At 44.0% G+C, this 18,262-nt stretch overlaps 1 protein-coding gene across 2 annotated transcripts in view; it reads left to right on the top strand.

The window, feature by feature from the left end:
* The window catches only part of HELLS (helicase, lymphoid specific), a 549,822-nt gene that overhangs the window by 152,696 nt on the left and 378,864 nt on the right, over positions 1-18,262 (top strand). For both annotated transcript variants that reach the window (XM_069240496.1, XM_069240495.1), the window contains exons 9-11: positions 1,099-1,281; positions 2,523-2,666; positions 6,480-6,676. In XM_069240496.1, coding sequence (XP_069096597.1) covers positions 1,099-1,281; positions 2,523-2,666; positions 6,480-6,676 — 524 coding nt within the window. The remainder of the gene's footprint in view (positions 1-1,098; positions 1,282-2,522; positions 2,667-6,479; positions 6,677-18,262) is intronic.

The raw sequence follows: 18,262 nt of genomic DNA, 5'->3' as shown, positions 1-18,262 counted from the left end.
TAAGTAACTTATCCTTCTAGTAGTCACCGTCATGCCGGGGTTAGTATGTAGTGGTTTCACCAGTTTCCAACATTCAAAACCTGAGAGCATTCCTTGGGTGGGTTGAGTGTATAACAAACCCTGTTAAGTGTCCATATCTCTACAAAGGCAAGGATGGAACCTGCACATTGAAAGCATAGAGTACACCCATCACTGCCTTTTCCCAGAGTGTGTAACACCTCTTTCATCATATGAGTAACAGAATTGAAGATACTTGGAGACATTCACACCAGACCTAGAAAAGGGAGGGTGTTTACAGGCAACCTAGAAATAAGAAGCCATAATGGCTGAAAGGTTCCGTAGAGCATAGGATTGTTTGGGGGTTTGGGCAGGTACAAAGTCAGTGATTGTGGCCGAATTACAAAGGGAGCCAGTGAATGTCCATGGGTTCATGAGAAAAGAAGTTTAGGTGTCACACTGGGGCCATTGATAGCTTAGAATGCTACAAGACCTATGGAGCGAAGGGTTAAGGAGATGGCCATTGACTAATATAAGGATAGAGGTTGAGTTATTGAGGGAAATAAGAGTTAGAACTAGCGGTATGGCCGAGGGTTTACCTAGGGAAGAAGAGAATTATCATTCAGTATGCATGGTTGCATAAGACTTGCTCATGATTTGAATGGAACGTGCTGGGGGGGGGGGGGGGGGGCACAGTGCTGCAGGAGCGAGATATGGGTAAGTCACCTCGGTTGCCTGCAGGGAACCACTCCTTTTATTCTTTTTCCAAGAGGATTTCTAACTTTACCCATGGTAATACTCTAATTCCATATCCAAATTTAACATACCATTACTCGGAGACCACCTTTATAAATAAAACCTTCTTCTGTGAACCAATTTCAGGACAGCAAGGAATATGAATATATGTATATGAAAATATAAATATATATATTTTTTTTTCTTTACAATTCTCATCAAAAAGGTAAGATACTGCAACCTAGAGCAGTCTAAAGTGGACATTTTCCATAAATAGAAATGAACATATGAACAGAATTTTTTAAAACATACCCTGCATTTGTTTTAAATGTTAAATAGCCTTCCATTCTTTCTAATCTGTTGCAGATGCTTTGGGAAAACGGTATTAATGGCATCTTGGCTGATGAAATGGGCTTGGGAAAAACAGTCCAGTGTATTGCCACTATTGCAATGATGGTGGAGCGAGGAGTGCCAGGACCATTTATTGTATGTGGTCCTTTGTCTACACTTCCCAACTGGGTATCAGAATTCAAACGATTCACTCCAGAGGTATTTCGTATTAACTTTTTTTTTCTCACTCCTCCCCTTTATAGTTCCCAATATTGGTGGTACAGTGTGTTGGAGTATATTCATAGAGTATGACTCTGCTCCCTATTGCTTCCGTTAATTGTGAAGTTGAGTGAAAGTATGTCAGGTAGTGTTGCTAACACTAGTTCACCCAGTACCCATTCTCAGTGTAAGAACCCAAACTTAATGTATATTTAGTTAATATGCAGCCACATGGTAACAAATACATTTTAGAAGTAAGCATAGGGTAAAAAAAGTCACACCTCCCTTATTTTATTTATTAATTATTTTTTTTCTCCTTCATGTTCATTGTAGTACAGACAATATGTGCTTCACCCATTAATGGCATGCAAGTCTAGGAATTTCTCAAAGGTGACATTTTTTTTATATTGCAGTAACCTTTCACTCCTATTATGGTATTCGGTCCATACCCTTGTTGGAGGTACCTACATGAACTTTTAGGCTATAGTCTTAAAACCCTTTGATGTGGCAATAGTTTGATAGTAGAGATTCTTCGTGGTAGTTTGTTGTAATACCATGAACATGTTCTATGAGAATTCAGAAGTATGAGAGTATAGAACATGGTTTTATTCTGTGATTTGTCAGTAATTGTTTTATTATCGTATAACTCTGCTTTTACCAAACATGCGTTCTTCACACTGCCGCTGTTAAACAGTTGTAAACTCAGATTGTACAGGAATACCCAGTCGAAATAAATTTGACACTTATGGAATCTAAATACTTGCAACGGTTTCAAAACTATTTGATCTGAAATATACCAAATCTTAAGTCATACTTGTTTTGAAATATATATCCATGAATTTTAAGTAATATTTGTACCAGAAAAAGCATTTTCATTAGATAGTCTCGAGATAAAAAAAATGTCCAATTGGCGACTACAGTTTGATATGTTTTTTCCACCTTGGGATAGTATTGCCTAACATCCCAGATTTCATGTTGTTAAAACTTACAAACTGTATGTATTGGATTGACAATACTCTCAAGATACTAATACAATGTAGTCTTTTTTTTTTTTTTTTTTCCCCCAACTTTCCTTTTGGGAGAATAGAAACTAATGTTTAAACGTGAGGCTTAATCTTAAGTTCAAAGACGCCTTGCTAACTTGAACTAAATTTTCGTAGGAGAAGTAAATATGAGTCTATCAAATGAAGAGAGTAGAGATGCATGATAACACATGTAGATGTTGATTGAATTTTTCTTAGGTTCCTATCTTGTTGTACCATGGAGATCAGCCAACACGTCGTAAATTGGCACGCAAAATTTCCAAACGCGAAGGAGTGTTGCAGACTCATCCTGTGGTTATTACCTCCTATGAAATTGCCATGAGAGATCGACCAGTGTTACAGGTGCTGAAAACAAAATACAAATGCTTTGCCTAAAATGTCAGTATGTAATGCTATCTTATGTACAGAAGTCTGATCTCTTACTTCCCTACTTAAATTAGGATTTTCATGCTCTATAAAACAATTTGCTGTGTGTTAGGGTTTTTGAATGTCGGTTGAGAGCATTAGTGTTCACCTTCATCTGCTGCCAGAGGGAGAGATGAAGCAACTGCCCATAATGTTTTTTGCCTGATTCATTGATTGGTACAGTTGTGTCTGTTAGACATCTTTGACTGATAACTTTACTTTTCCCTGTAGGTAACTTAAGTGGTTCAGGATGTCTTGCCACAAATTGAACCTGCTCCACAAAGTGTTGCTTTTGTGCTTAACCACTGCTAAAAGCGGATTAGCGTTAAAGTTGGTAGGACTACATCACCTATGGTGATAAAGATCTTCAGAAGATTAAATATACTTTCTTTTTTTAAGACCTCTGTGTTAAACTAGCGTTTAAATTGGTGTTGCATGCTCCTTTAATACAGTATTACTTGTCAGTGGACAACTTTGGAGACATCCATGTCTCTTGCCACTCAAGCTTTTTCTTAGAAAATAAGAAGTATCTTACTCAAATACAAAAGGACCTGTTGGACTCTGTTGGATGGTGCAACTGATTTGCCAGGGTGGCTCTATGTACTGCTCTTGGATTTCCCTTCCAGAGAGGCATGGAGTGGAGTTGGATTCAGTCTGCCACCTGGAGGAGATTAAAGCGGTGAGCAACTTGCAAGTAATTATCCACCAGGAAAATAATTATTGAAGGTAAGTAATTTCTTCTTTAGGGATTTCACATACTGCTGATGTAGCTCCAAGAGTCCCTTACAAATAGTGGAAAGATAGTTTGAACAATGCTAGTCCTCACTTTAGAATTTCACATATTTACATTCCATGTATTGCACATGTTTTGAGGTGTTGGAAGCATCCCTGATTTCCAAAATGCTGTACCCGTTTAACGAACAAGTGATGAAGCTATGGCTACAACCTCGATTCTCAACCTCTGACTATTAACACTTAGCCTTATAGTGTAATGCATGTTGGCTAAGGAATACATTGGAAACCCACAGAAGGAGAATAGTGTGATGTGTCTTTAGAGAGGACCCATTTTAAAAAATGACTGCTTGATTAGAGGTTAAAAAAATCAAAAAGACCGAGGGAAAAGGCAATCTCGTGGCTTGTTCCTCCAAAGAGTCTTCACATTGTTTGTTGAAATGTTTTACTCTGTGAAGCTGATGATGTCCAACATGAGCATCTCAGCCTGCATGTAGAGCCTGCTTATGTGTATATATACCTGGTGTGGGAGAGGTACCCAGCCCCTTTGTACCCTTGATAGGATTGCCCCAAGTCAGGAGTTCCTTCCAGACTGACAGTCACACTAGACAGCTCGGCAAGATGTTGGCCTCCAGTTAGAAGCGTAATGTGTATTTGTTTAAGTCCAGTCAGAGGACTGCTCAGAAGCCTACAAAGTACATCCAGCAGTAATGACTCAATTTCCCAAAATGATTGGAGGAGCCCGCAAACCTTTTTAAAATAGTTAATCGTGTAATTGACTCCAACTTGTGATCCCCACCATGGAGTACACCTGCTGCCCTACCTCTGCTTGTTCTAGGTTTGTTTGTAGTCTTTTTATCGAAAATGTATGTGCTCGGCTGCAGGAAAAGAGGTCACGAAATCAGAAGTGGGGCTGGATTTGGTTACACCTCTTCCTTCAGACTGGGCTCCAAGCCTCTTGCAGTGTCTAGGATCATTGCTTCGATCACCAGAGAAGAGACAGATAATCTGTGTGCTTGTTAGGTAACTGAACAGTTCCTGCCATAATTAGTGACTGGATTCACAGGGAGACCCAGGCAATATACAGCGCTTCGATGCCCACGGGTTGGAATGCGCTTTATAAATACGCAATACATACATACATATCAGGCTGAACCTGCCCTGAAGCTACCCTTGCTCAACAACCCAAGAGGAAGCAATATATGGATCTGGGGATTGCTTCATTGCCTTCCATCTGCTGATGATAGTGAGTCTACATCTTTCCTGTTAAGGCCATCTTTTTAACTGTTAATGTTTCAGAGATACTGCTAGTTGAAGCTACATAAGGTGGCTCAAATTTCTTTCACTTTCTGGTTTTGGATTTTGGGTTGAGTTTTCAACTTTAAAAAGATTTGAGTTTTACCTGTAGACTAGGATACCTCTAGTATAATGTGCTTTAGGTTTAGCTATTTGGTTCTAGCGATTGGCCTCGAGGCCCCCTTGCCGTGGTAGTTAATGCATAGAGTGCAAATAGTGGTCTTCTCATGTTCAAGGGCTCATTCAACTCTGTTTTCCGTAATTTACCATTGTCATGTCGTGTGTTGTGTTGGTCCAATGTATGATTAGTGGAAACAAGCAGCAGCCAACATTTCAGGCTTTTCAGTTTTGCTGTGGTTTCTCTAGAGCACTGGTGGGGGTCATGAGTCGATTTTGGAGGGTTATGAAACTACAAGCACTTAATAAAGGTGCATTAAATTCTCATCACATTTCCTGCCCTTCAGAGACAGACGTCAAATGCCCCACAAGGTATTTTGACAATAACCTTATTTTTTTAACATGGGGGCTTTTTTTCACAAACTTCTCATTTTGCAGTCATATTAAAAAATGAAGTGCATTATGTGACAACCTCGGTCGGGTACAGCGGGTGTGAAAAAGCCTGTAGGATGTAATTTGTCAAATGTAAATGTTGTAGAAGTCGGGAAAGCAAAAATTAAGCTTTTTTTTTTTGTAATTGTGACACAAACGACTTTAATAGGATCCAAACAATCAAGACACTTTCTTTGGTGCTGCACAAATGATAAATATTCCCTGATACCCGATTTCTACACATTTGTGTTATGGTTTTGTTAGTACAACGGTCTGCGCAAACTTAGTCGCTATTTCAATGGAAAATAGGCTACCTGTAAATGTGTGCTACAACACAATGCTTTAGTTAGGTTTTTTTTTTTTTTAATCACCTGCCTAATGTCCATTACAGCTACGTGGGTCATGAAAGTTTGTCGTTCTGAAAATTGGGTTGTGGTTTTAAAACGTTTGGGAACCGCTGCTCTAGAGGCCATATACTTCATTTGCCGAGTGCTGTGGGGAAGTGTCACTTTGAAATGTCTATGAAATTGTGTACCTTGTCAGAAGACAGTTATTTTCTGGACCTCCCTCTTTCTTCCTTATACTTTTGAGCTGGCAGTGAGCCTGTAAAACACTTTTCCTCTGATACAACAGATAATTAGTTGCTTGACAAGTGATTCTCTGGCGGAGTTTCACAAAGCAGATTATAAATGTTTCTTTGTAAAGTAAATCGCTTCCAGGTTTCCCCAGGAATAGAGATTTCCCTGAATGCGCCTTTTAGGGTAAGGCTGTACAGAACATTGATGTATGCAGCTCCTTGCGGTTTGTTATAGGGACAGTTTCTGGATTTTTTTTTTAATTACAAAAAAAAAAAAAAAAAAGCTGCTGTCATGCTTGTGTATGAACACGTTAGTGTTTTTCTCCTGTGAGTCTGGAAGAGGATGCTGGTGAACGTGAAATGCAGGGCTTTGCTACCACGAATGCATGCTCCTTTCATTTTCTGTTTAAAGGTACAGAACAGTTCCGGTCAACAGGCCTACAACACAGGGGAGAGGGGCCGAGCTAAAGACTTCTAATACCAGTTTCTGGGGTTTAACCAAATTGGAACTACTAAATGTTGTTTTACGAGTCTGGCTTGTTTTTTTTCTTGAAATATCAGACGTGGTGATTGAGGGATTTTTTTTTTTCTTTAAGAATTTCTACTGGAAGTACCTGATTTTGGATGAAGGGCACCGAATCAAAAATATGAACTGCCGCTTGATTAGAGAGTTGAAACAGTTTAGCTCGGACAATAAACTTCTGCTAACTGGCACTCCCTTACAGAACAATCTAGCAGAGCTGTGGTCGCTGCTAAATTTCCTGTTGCCTGATGTGTTTGATGACCTAAAGAGGTGGGCTTGTTTTCTGTTATCTATTGCAGATGGATGCATTTTTTTTTTTTTTTTAAACTGTTCAATATAAATGTTTTCCGTTCTTTGTCTCTTATAAAAATGTAATTGCACGTATGTTTCCCTAGCTGTGTTTCGCAAGAGACCACATTTTAAGTTGGATTATAGATGGTATTTGTCCACCAAACCGTTTACGGCACAAAAGACTACATTATGATTAAAGATTTGGATTTTGAAAGTGTCAAAATGTTTTTCTAAGGACATCACCTCCATTCCTATGTTTTCTGTAGCCAGATTCCAAAGTGATGGGTTCTAACTACGTCAGTTTCCATGATTATTAAGCTGGGGCCTAGAAGACCCTATTCTCTATAACCATGAAGTGGATAATTCATAGTTAAAGTAGTCCTTTTGTATTAGATACACAATATTTTCTGAAAATATAATAAATGTAAACACTATAATCAATAGAAAGCGTTTACAGTCTGTGATGGTTGACTAATCATCTAAAGTTGCGATAACTGATTTGTGTTTTATTGATAGAAAAGCCAGAAAGAAAAATGCTTATCTGCCACAGTATCTGAATCACATATTGACACATTCTGAAGCTCTGACAGTCTCTAATTATCAAATGTATAGGAACTGCCACTCATTGACACTTAACCTGAAAATAAGATGGATGATATTGCCGAAGAAACTGAAATATTTGCTATGAGTTTTAGAAGAAGTTAGCCTTGGTGGAGGCTAAGATGGGTGGCTTAAGGCAAATCCCTCTTCTTCCATTTTAGGAAAGGGGATTATGTGATCTAATGATGAGACTTTACCTTGTGACAATGTCTCAATCCTTATCAGGTCCAGTTAGATTTCTCTAACAAAACCTGTAGCGCAGTCCTGGGAACCTGTGACAGACTAGTCTGGCTCAGATCAAGGAACAAGTGTGAAGCATTTAGACTACCAAAACCACTAACTAAAAAAAAAAAACCCACAATAAATATGTGATGCCAGTTTATAACAAATAGTGCATTATCTTCTATTACACACTAAAATAACCAAAAGCTATTCAATTCAGGGGAACCAGAGCTTTTTTTTTTTTTTTTTTTAATAAAGGTAAGTACATATTATTTTCCAATACATCTTTATAATCTCCATTGCAGTTCCTGAGCGAACAAACTAAGTACAACTACCAGTCTTGGATTGGCCTCTGCATGTTGGGACCCAGTCACAGGGACCACTTGGGTCAAGGGAGACAGTTGTCTGTTCCAGCAATCTCTGGGCCCTCCGATTTAATCTGAATCACACTTGCAGCAAGGAAGTGGTTCTGATCATGAGGATGCTGAAAATAATGGAGCGGTCTAAGAGACGCAGGAAGAATTTCTGGGGCCAACCTGGAGGTCCACAAACTGGAAGTAATCTCAGGCCTCAGGGCTCCATTTCCCACGATATCCCACTGGATTCCAATGCAGGTCCTTTTACCACTAGTTTCATGTTGCAGCAGACTTCAGCAGTTGTGCGCAGGTAGGTCTTTCTTGTAGGAGGTTGAGGGTCTTCTTCAACTACAGTCACATGTCACTTGGACCTGGTGACACCTTGGGCAGGTGATGGCTTGGTGTCTTTGGTGTTCAGTGGTGGGCAGGTGATCCTAGGCAGCTGTGCTCTATATAAGTGTAGGCTTCCTTCAGCATTTGCGTGTGTGTGGGGGGGGGGAGAGGAGGGGGAGGGGGGAGTTGGGGGGCCGAAGGGGGGTGGAGGGGAGAAGGCGGGGAGAGGGGGAGGAGGGGAGGGGGGGGGGAGAATGGTGGCAACATGTCTCGAGTGGCAACTGCTGCAGATTAAACAGGAAAGGCTACCAGAGGTTTGGGCAGCAAAGTGATCACTTTCTAAAATCACCTCTGCCAATTGGACCACTGACCTTGCTATAGTGAGAATGGCAATGGTGGTTTCACTCTCAGGGCATGTTAAATTAAAGCAAATAATTATAATAATATAAACCAGGTATTTTTCTACCACCACAATCTCCCCTTTCCGGGGCTTAAGAAAGAGGGAAACCTAGAACTTTGTGTGCCATATACCAGCTTTGAAAAATCATTTTGACCTTTGCAATTTGATTGCCGTTCATGTCTGCAGGATCTTCTATTCCAGCACCTGGATGACGTTTAATGTTTTTGATGAATGTGTATCTATTGCTGCTAGTTTCACCGGACCTAGTCCGGTTTTTCTCCCTCTTGTCTTGTGTTGTGGAGCTCGGGTACGGCCTTTAGGTAGCAGTTATCTTGAGAAAGTGCTGGATTTTGTTCTGAAGCCATTTGAATACAAGTTGAATCATTATCTGTAAATGGCTGTGTTCTTTTAATGATTGAGCCTTTTTGTTAGTCCCTTAATCAGCCATGCTTTATCGTAAAACGTACATCTGGTACTTCAGCCATCTTGTTGAAGGCTGGTCTAGGGAAGTCTTTGCCAATTCACATTAAGGTATATTCTTCATACATGGTGTGCCTCTATCGTGTGCCAGTATTCTTGAAATACAGTGGGTTGTCTTGCATTCCAGGTGCCAACTTTACTATGCGCGATCCATTCCTGAATTTTACCTAGACACAGAGAAATGTTTGTCTCATGGCACAGTTCTTAGATTGGTCAAAATAGTTATGTGTTGTCAGATTATGTAATGTGTGGCCTGTTTGTTCTGGCAAAACCCTGTGGATTTGTTTGTGCTTGTAGTGGCAGTGTAGCACACCTGATCCGGATGTGCATTGTTTCCCGAGCAACCTTGTGATGTAGAGTTAGTGATGCAGATGTATTTGGTAATCTGCACATTCCATTGGCTGTATGTGTATGCAGATTGTGTGGTTTTGTTCGGTTCATTCACTCGGGATCCACCCTCCTAATAACTTGCGTAACTGTGTAAGAATTGCTCTGTACGTTGATATTCATATGAATTTCACATGTTCAGCGTGTGGCTGTTTCCTGGGCGATAGTTTCTTGTGGATTCTTGACCTGCACACCAATTTTCAGCATTTGTTAACATATACATTACTCCCATCTATGTATTGGAGGCACAACTACTTATTGAAAGTTGACAGTGAACATGGAAGTGTCTGATAGCAGACCCTCACCTGCCGTATTGCTGCAGACGCTGTACTCTGTTCTCTATAGTGAATTTAGTTTCATCACAGTCAAGTCATTGGTGTCGTGTCTTTCCAAAATACCCCATAGAATAGTCACGAGGAACCACGTGGCTTTTCTGGCAAAACAAATTGACTTTCACATTCATAGGAGAATTTGTCCTTTTCTCAAACCTTTTTTTTTTTTTTTTTTTTTTTTTTTTTTTTTTTAAATCATAACTTCTGCACACAAGTCCTTAGTTGAGTGCGACAAGAGAATTGGCTTTCAATTTTATATAGACAAAATGAAAGATAAAAAAAACCAAACTGTGTTTGCGAATGATAGCATTATTCAGGAAGGCGTTGCAGCTTCCAAGGAATCTGGATGTAAAATGATTGCTCCATACAGTTTTTTTTTATTTTTTTTATTTACAGTTAACCACTCCAGGGTAATTCAGAGCTTACACAGTGTGGGGGGAAGGGTGGCTCTACAGATGGTGCAGGAGCATCTCCATGAAGGTCTGTTCACAATTTTAACAGACACTGTAGGGCCTGTTAGTTCATTTTTATTCTACTGTAGGAGTTTGCTGTTCTTTTCCTAGATTTTTGCATTTGCTTGCTTAAGCTTGTATTTTCTGGGGATGAGCTTGCTCTTATAGCCATCATTTGACCAGTAATGGAGATTACCTGATGGCAAGATTACATGATGGCGCAAATGGAGCTGTTTATCTGCAATTCTAATTCTCCTTCCAGCATGGAATATTTGACAATGTAAATAAAACTCCATAAGATTTTGTATCTGATAGACTTCTGGCTGCAGATACCTTAACTTAGAAGATCTTCCAGATCCAGCCAGAGGTCTAGGGATATTCTAACAGCACCCCTGTAGGTGGTGACAGTTGGGTTGGCGTCGTCCTTGCCAGAAGTGGCGTGTTCGGTACCTAAATATATGCCTCAAGTGCCAACGTGAGTTCTTTCCTTTCTGTGCCAGATTGCACTGATCCGGTCTGAGCTATCCGTCAGTCACTTTGTGACAGACTATTTTTTTTTTTTTTTGATGTTTTGTTGCATTTTTGAGAGATTTTCTCCTGGTGTGAGATACGTTGCCCAAAAAACATCTGGTTTGAAACCATAATGGACCTGTCACAGGCAACTGTTTGTGACAGACCCCCAACTTAGTGTGTTTGTAATGCTTGGACTGGGGCAACGACTGCAAGACCTGTGAGGACTGCTGCGCCATGCATCCGAAGGTGCTGAAAAAGCACTCCCTCAAGCTTCTTGCTGCCTGACGTCCGTCGACTCCACAAAGCTCGAGGTCCTGATCGCACAGAAGGTCCAGAGACTGTTGGCAGGATCCCTTCCCGGCAGTCATCATAGCACTTTAAATCACTGGGTAAGTCTCACAAATCCAAGAAATATCAGCTTCCCTGCCTCTGTCAGTCTTCTGATGAGATGAGAAAGCGTCAGCACTCCAGGATCTGCTTTGCCCTTCCCTGATCTTCCTGGAGCTGGAATGAGCCACTTTGGATTCTTTAGCACTGTTAAGAGTTCTATGAGGCTAGGTGCCTCATTAAGGTGCCCTGTCGGGCACGAGAGGAATCCCTACTGGACTTATCGGCAGGTTCACGCTCTGTATCAGTCTGGCCACGTGGACCTCGTGTTGGATCCAGAGCCGAGCCGTCAATGAGACTGAGAGCTTCCCCAGTGCCCGCTCCAGTTCTTACAACCCTGGCACCACAGACCCCATGTTACTCCTGACTCTGAAATAGAGCTTGATGAGTGTTGTCTGGCTCTGACTGGGCCCACGCTTCCTGGAGCAAAGTCAGTGCTGTATTTGATTGATAGACCTGGAGAGAGAGATGAATGAGAGGTGTCTACAGACCCTTAGTGACCAGCTCCCAGATGAGAACCCAAACTAGTAGGTGGAACTGGCAGATGCCAGTGCGTTAGACACCTCACAAGACACTGGCCTTGTTTGTCCTACTGTGGCAACGGAGGAGTTGGGCCTCTTTTGCAATGGTGGTGCATAGAGCTTTTGAGCTCCTGGACCTTCAGTTGCCCAAATTGGCAGTTAAAACTGACATCTTGAGGGAGGTGGTTCAGCCAGGAGTCTCCTCTTCTGGATACCTATTCCCCTTCAATGAAGCCCTTACAGACATCCTACTTGGGTCCTGGCCCAAGCCCTGCACAGGTTCTCCTCTGCATAGGACTGTTGTCTGCCAGCATCACATGCTTCTGGAGGATGCCAGATTCCTTACTCAGCACCCCACCCAGGAGGGCTTTGTGGTCCAAGCCTCCACATCCAGAATTAATTCTGGCTCATTCTCTACCACTTTACTGGGTAGGGAACCTAAGAGGCTAGATAACTTTGCCAAGGGAAGGTTCTCCCGTAGGGGATCTCCATTGTTAAAAGAATTTGAATAGTTCCGCCCACGTGCAGATATCCCGGAGGATGACTTTATATAATATCTTCTTGTAGGAAGCTAGTTCTGTATATAGTGTACTAGAATGACGTACACTGTGCAGAGAGAGAGAGTAGTGGATCCATAAATGTGCAGAGGTAGAAATAGATAGGTCTAGAGCTGTATTTGTAGTAGTGTGGTCAAGCAGCTAGGCTTATCAAGGGGTTGTTAAGCAGTTGTACTCACAGAAGCAATAAGAGACACACTCCAGAATAAATCCGTAACCATTTAGAGAAAAAAAAAAATTGCTTTTATATATGCTTTGAACCAAAGATCTTTGTTCCAAGGTAAGCAGTTTTTAAATTAGATACTTTGTTGTTTCAAAAATCGACACAGTGCAATTTTCAGAGTCTTCAATGTTAACCTATGGAAGGAAAACAAGAATGCAATTTTTCAGGTAAGTACAGACTTACAACCCCAACCGTCAGGGCTTCAGACTAGCACCAGGAAATGTTCAGGTTGGTACCAAGAGTGCACCCACCACAAGTCTGAGTAGGTGCCCAATGTTAGTCAATGGACTGAAGTTACACTGCTCCCAGGTAAGTACAGTCTGTGTTAGAGGTTGGTCTCTGGGGGTTGAGGCAAGCACCTTTTTGAAAAAAGGGTGGGGGAGGGGGCACCATTCTTACAACCTCAGCGGCACAGGTGTGGCAGTGGGCAACACTCAGCTGTCCAGGTAACTTGAAATGCCAGGTGTTGTAGGGACACTAATGGTCTAGTTCCCTCCAAGGCCCAGGGGCTCCAGGTGCAGGGGTGTCTTTTGGTGTCCAGGTAGGTAGGTGCTTACCAGGCAGGTCGCGCTCAAGGTTAGCCCTTGGATTTAGGCTGCAGGTGTTGCTGTGGAGTCCGTCAGGGGCCAGTCCTGACCCAGAGTACGTCGTGAAGCGCAGGGAACCTTCATGGACTGGTGGGCCACTTGGACTCTGGGGGGGGCAGAACTCTAACATGGCTGCACTGGTTCTGACCAGTCAGTGCCCACGCTAGGAAATTGGTAGGTTTCAAGGTGGCACCTCCCAGGTGCCTTCTGAGTGCATGTATTAATAAATACATCACTGGATTTGGTGAGGGTTAATTAATGCGACATCTTTGATACTAAACATCCCTATTGTCAACGAAGCAGTCATGTAGCTGGGGAACTCGTAATGACCTGTGTCCAGCACATGTTCTTAAAATGGCTGCACTGTTCACTTACTTGTCTGAGATTTGACCGGCATAGGGGCATATCTGCTCATGCAGGTATGCCCTCACATAAAATATAATGCACCCCACCTTTAAGGCTGGAAGGCCTGTGTAGAAAGTTGGCTCTGTATATACTATATCAAAATGATATACTGTGCACAGTCCAGGGATTCCCCAGAGGCTAAAGTAGATAATACTAATGCTCGCTTCTGTGGTAGTGTGGTCGAGCAGTTAGGCTTATCAGAGGGTAGTGCAAAGCATTTGTTGTACACACACAGGCAAAAGAAGCAGCACACTCAATGACTTAACTCCAGACCAATGGTTTGTATATAGCAAAAATATATTTTCATAATTTCTTTTTAGAACTACAAGATTCAAGTTGCAGGTAAGTATTTAAATAGATTCGTATTCCACATATGTATCAACAGTACTTTGTTTGAAATTGATAGATTATTGCCAATATTTTAAGAGCTGTATAACCTATTTTAAAACTGCAATTTTCAGAAACCGTTCCTGGGGGGGATGGGAAGAAAAGTTAGATCGTTTTACAGGTAATTACAACACTTACAGTTCCAGTCTCCCGTGGTTAGGAAGTCCACAAGTTGGGGTTCAAGTTAACCCTAAACACCCAGCAACACTGGGCCGGCTGGGTGTAGAGGTCAAAGTGCGGGAAAAATTTACATGGGCTCCTATGGAGACTGGGGGCACCCAGCTTCAGATCTGCAGGCAAGTACCTGCGCCTTTGGAGTCAACGGGAGGGTGTGGGGGGGGGGGGGCGGAACCACAATTGGGCACCAAACATACACCCTCAGCGGCACTGGGGCGGCTGGGTGCAAACAAGATGTTACCCTCCAATTCTCTATAATGGGACCCCGGGTCTCACTTGGAGGCTGCAAGTGAGGTCTAGGGGCTCGCCTTGGGCAAACCACAGGCTGCACAGGGAGGAGCGCCGCCTGCTGAACATTACTGCACTGGGTGTCAGTTTCTCCAAGGCCTGGGGGCTGCGGGTGCAGTGGGTTTTTAGGTGTCGCATATCTTCATCTGGAGCTTTTGCGGTCAAGGAGGGGGGGGATGGGGTCCTTGAGATTCCCTCTGCAGGCATTGTGGAGGGGTGGAGAGGTCAACCCAGGGTGGGCCCTTGTTCGGAATTGCCTGGGGATCCTCTCTAGCTGGTTGGGCCACCTGGACCTGGGTGTCAGGTGCAGAGTGGTTAGGACTCGCGCATTTGGAGTGAGGTTGAAGTCCTTAGTTGTTGGTTTCTTCTTGGACAGGGCTGCTGTCTACCGGAGTTCTTGGTCCTTTTGGGTCCTGGGCAGTCTTCTGGAGCTTGGCAGTGGTAGCGGTAGCTGGGCACAATAGATGCGTCACTGTTCTTTTGCAGCTTCATTGAAGCCGGAGACAGGTCGGTAGGTCTGGGACCAATTCATTTCTCTTCCTTCTTCTCTGATGGGGATTTCAGCTAAGCAGTCCTTGTCAGGTTGCCAGATATCTGGTGAGCTGGGTTCAGGGAGGCCCCTAAATCCTAGATTTAGGGGCGTTTTTAGGGGTCCGAGGGCTGTAGCCAATGTCTACTGTCCCTGAAGGTGACTACTCCATCCTGGTGCCTACTCCCTTTTGGGAGGGAGGGCACAAATCTAATCCTTTTGTTCCCTGTCCTACAAACCAAGATGTAGAATTCTGCAAGGAGGGGGTCACGTCAGCACTGGACACCTTAGGGGTGGTCCTGGCTGGTTTGGAAACTCCTTGTTTTCCCTTTTTTTCCCACTGGACTTGCCTCGAAAAGTGGGGCTTTGTGCGTGGGCCAGGCAACTCCACTAGCTGGAGTGCCCTGGGGCACTGTTATCCAAGGCTTGAGCCTTTGAGGCTCCCCGCCAGGTGTTACAGCACCTCCACCCAGGACAGGCTTTGTTTCTGACCAGAGTGCACAAGGGCTCTCCCACCATGTGGTCAGAAACTTGTCTGAAAGTGGCAGGCTGCTACAGACTGGTTAGTCCTACACTAGCAGTTTAGCAGTCCATCTCTAAGATGCTGTAGGAAGTTGGCTCTGTATGTGCTATTTCAAAGTAAGGAATAGCATGCACAGAGTCCAAGGGTTCCCCTTAGAGGTAAGATAGTGGCAAAAAGAGAATACTAATGCTCTATTTTGTGGTAGTGTGGTCGAGCAGTAGGCTTATCAAAGGAGTAGTGTTAAGCATTGGTTGTACATACACACAGGCAATAAATGAGGAACACACACCCAGAGACAAATCCAGCCAATAGGTTTTGCTATAGAAAAATATATTTTCTTAGTTTATTTTAAGAACCACAGGTTCAAATTTTACATGTAATATCTCATTTGAAAGGTATTGCAGGTAAGTACTTTAGGAACTTTGAATCATTTCATTAGCATGTATACTTTTTACATGAAACACAAATAGCAGTTTTAAAAGTTCCTGGGGGAGATAAGTTATTGTTAGTTTTAACAGGTAAGTAAGTCACTTACAGGTTTCAGTTTTTGGTCCAAGGTAGCCCACCGTTGGGGGTTCAGAGCAACCCAAAGTTATCACACCAGCAGCTCAGGGCCGGTCAGGTGCAAAGGTCAAAGAGGTGCCCAAAAAACATAGGCTTCAATGGAGAGAAGGGGGTGCCCTGGTTCCAGTCTGCCAGCAGGTAAGTACCCGCGTCTTCGGAGGGCAGACCAGGGGGGTTTTGTAGGGCACCGGGGGGGACACAAGTCCACACAAAGTACACCCTCAGCAGCGCGGGGGCGGCCGGGTGCAGTGTGCAAACACGCGTCGGGTTTGTAATGGTTTTCAATGAGGGACCAAGGGGTCTCTTCAGCGATGCAGGCAAGGGGGGGGGCTCCTCGGGGTAGCCACCACCTGGGCAAGGGAGAGGGCCTCCTGGGGGTCACTCCTGCACAGAAGTTCCGATCCTTCAGGGGCTGGGGGCTGCGGGTGCAGGGTCTTTTCCAGCCGTCTGGAAATGGAGTTCAGACAGTCGCGGTCAGGGGGAGCCTGGGGATTCCCTCTGCAGGCGTCGCTGTGGGGGCTCAGGGGGGACAACTTTGGTTACTCAGTCGTAGAGTCGCCGGAGGGTCCTCCCTGAAGCGTTGTTTCTCCACCAGTCGAGTCGGGGTCGCCGGGTGCAGTGTTGCAAGTCTCACGCTTCTTGCGGGGAGTTGCAGGGGTCTTTAAATCTGCTCCTTGAAACAAAGTTGCAGTTCTTTTGGAGCAGTGCCGCTGTCCTCGGGAGTTTCTAGTCTTTCTTGAAGCAGGGCAGTCCTCAGAGGATTCAGAGGTCGCTGGTCCCTTGGAAAGCGTCGCTGGAGCAGGTTTCTTTTGGAAGGCAGGAGACAGGCCGGTAGGACTGGGGCCAAAGCAGTTGGTGTCTTCTGTTCTTCCTCTGCAGGGGTTTTTCAGCTCAGCAGTCTTCTTCTTCAGGTAAGTTGCAGGAATCTAAAGTTTTAGGTTCAGGGAAGCCCTTAAATACTAAATTTAAGGGCGTGTTTAGGTCTGGGGGGTTAGTAGCCAATGGCTACTAGCCCTGAGGGTGAGTACACCCTCTTTGTGCCTCCTCCCAAGGGGAGGGGGTCACATCCCTAATCCTATTGGGGGAATCCTCCGTCTGCAAGATGGAGGATTTCTAAAAGTTAGTCACCTCAGCTCAGGACACCTTAGGGGCTGTCCTGACTGGCCAGTGACTCCTCCTTGTTGTTTTCTTAGTTTCCTCCGGCCTTGCCGCCAAAAGTGGGGGCCGTGGCCGGAGGGGGCGGGCAACTCCACTAGCTGGAGTGTCCTGCGGTGCTGTGACAAAGGGGTGAGCCTTAAAGGCTCACCGCCAGGTGTTACAGCTCCTGCCTGGGGGAGGTGTTAGCTTCTCCACCCAGTGCATGCTTTGTTACTGGCCTCAGAGTGACAAAGGCACTCTCCCCATGGGGCCAGCAACATGTTTCTAGTGTGGCAGGCTGCTGGAACCAGTCAGCCTACACAGATAGTCGGTTAAGGTTTCAGGGGGCACCTCTAAGGTGCCCTCTGGGGTGTAGTTTACAATAAAATGTACACTGGCATCAGTGTGCATTTATTGTGCTGAGAAGTTTGATACCAAACTTCCCAGTTTTCAGTGTAGCCATTATGGTGCTGTGGAGTTCGTGTAAAACAGACTCCCAGACCATATACTCTTATGTCTACCCTGCACTTACAATGTCTAAGGTATTGCTTAGACACTGTAGGGGCACAGTGCTCATGCACTGGTGCCCTCACCTATGGTATAGTGCACCCTGCCTTAGGGCTGTAAGGCCTACTAGAGGGGTGACTTATCTATACCTGCATAGGCAGTGAGAGGCTGGCATGGCACCCTGAGGGGAGTGCCATGTCGACTTACTCGTTTTGTTCTCACCAGCACACACAAGCTGGCAAGCAGTGTGTCTGTGCTGAGTGAGGGGTCTCCAGGGTGGCATAAGACATGCTGCAGCCCTTAGAGACCTTCCCTGGCATCAGGGCCCTTGGTACCAGGGGTACCACTTACAAGGGACTTATCTGGATGCCAGGGTGTGCCAATTGTGGAATCAAAAGTACAGGTTAGGGAAAGAACACTGGTGCTGGGGCCTGGTTAGCAGGCCTCAGCACACTTTCAATTCAAAACATAGCATCAGCAAAGGCAAAAAGTCAGGGGCTAACCATGCCAAGGAGGCATTTCCTTACATATGCCCTCTGTGTGCATTTTTTTTATAAATCTCACACTAGCATCAGTGGGTATTTATTGTGCCGAGAAGTTTGATATAATTCCCAGTGTTATGTGAAGCCATTATGGAGCTGTGGAGTTTGTAATGACACGCTCCCAGACCATATACCAAATATGGCTATACAGCACTT

The sequence above is a fragment of the Pleurodeles waltl genome, chromosome 6, assembly GCF_031143425.1.
Source record: "Pleurodeles waltl isolate 20211129_DDA chromosome 6, aPleWal1.hap1.20221129, whole genome shotgun sequence".
NCBI classification, from domain to species: Eukaryota; Metazoa; Chordata; class Amphibia; order Caudata; family Salamandridae; genus Pleurodeles; species Pleurodeles waltl.
This window is presented reverse-complemented; position numbering and strand designations above follow the sequence as displayed.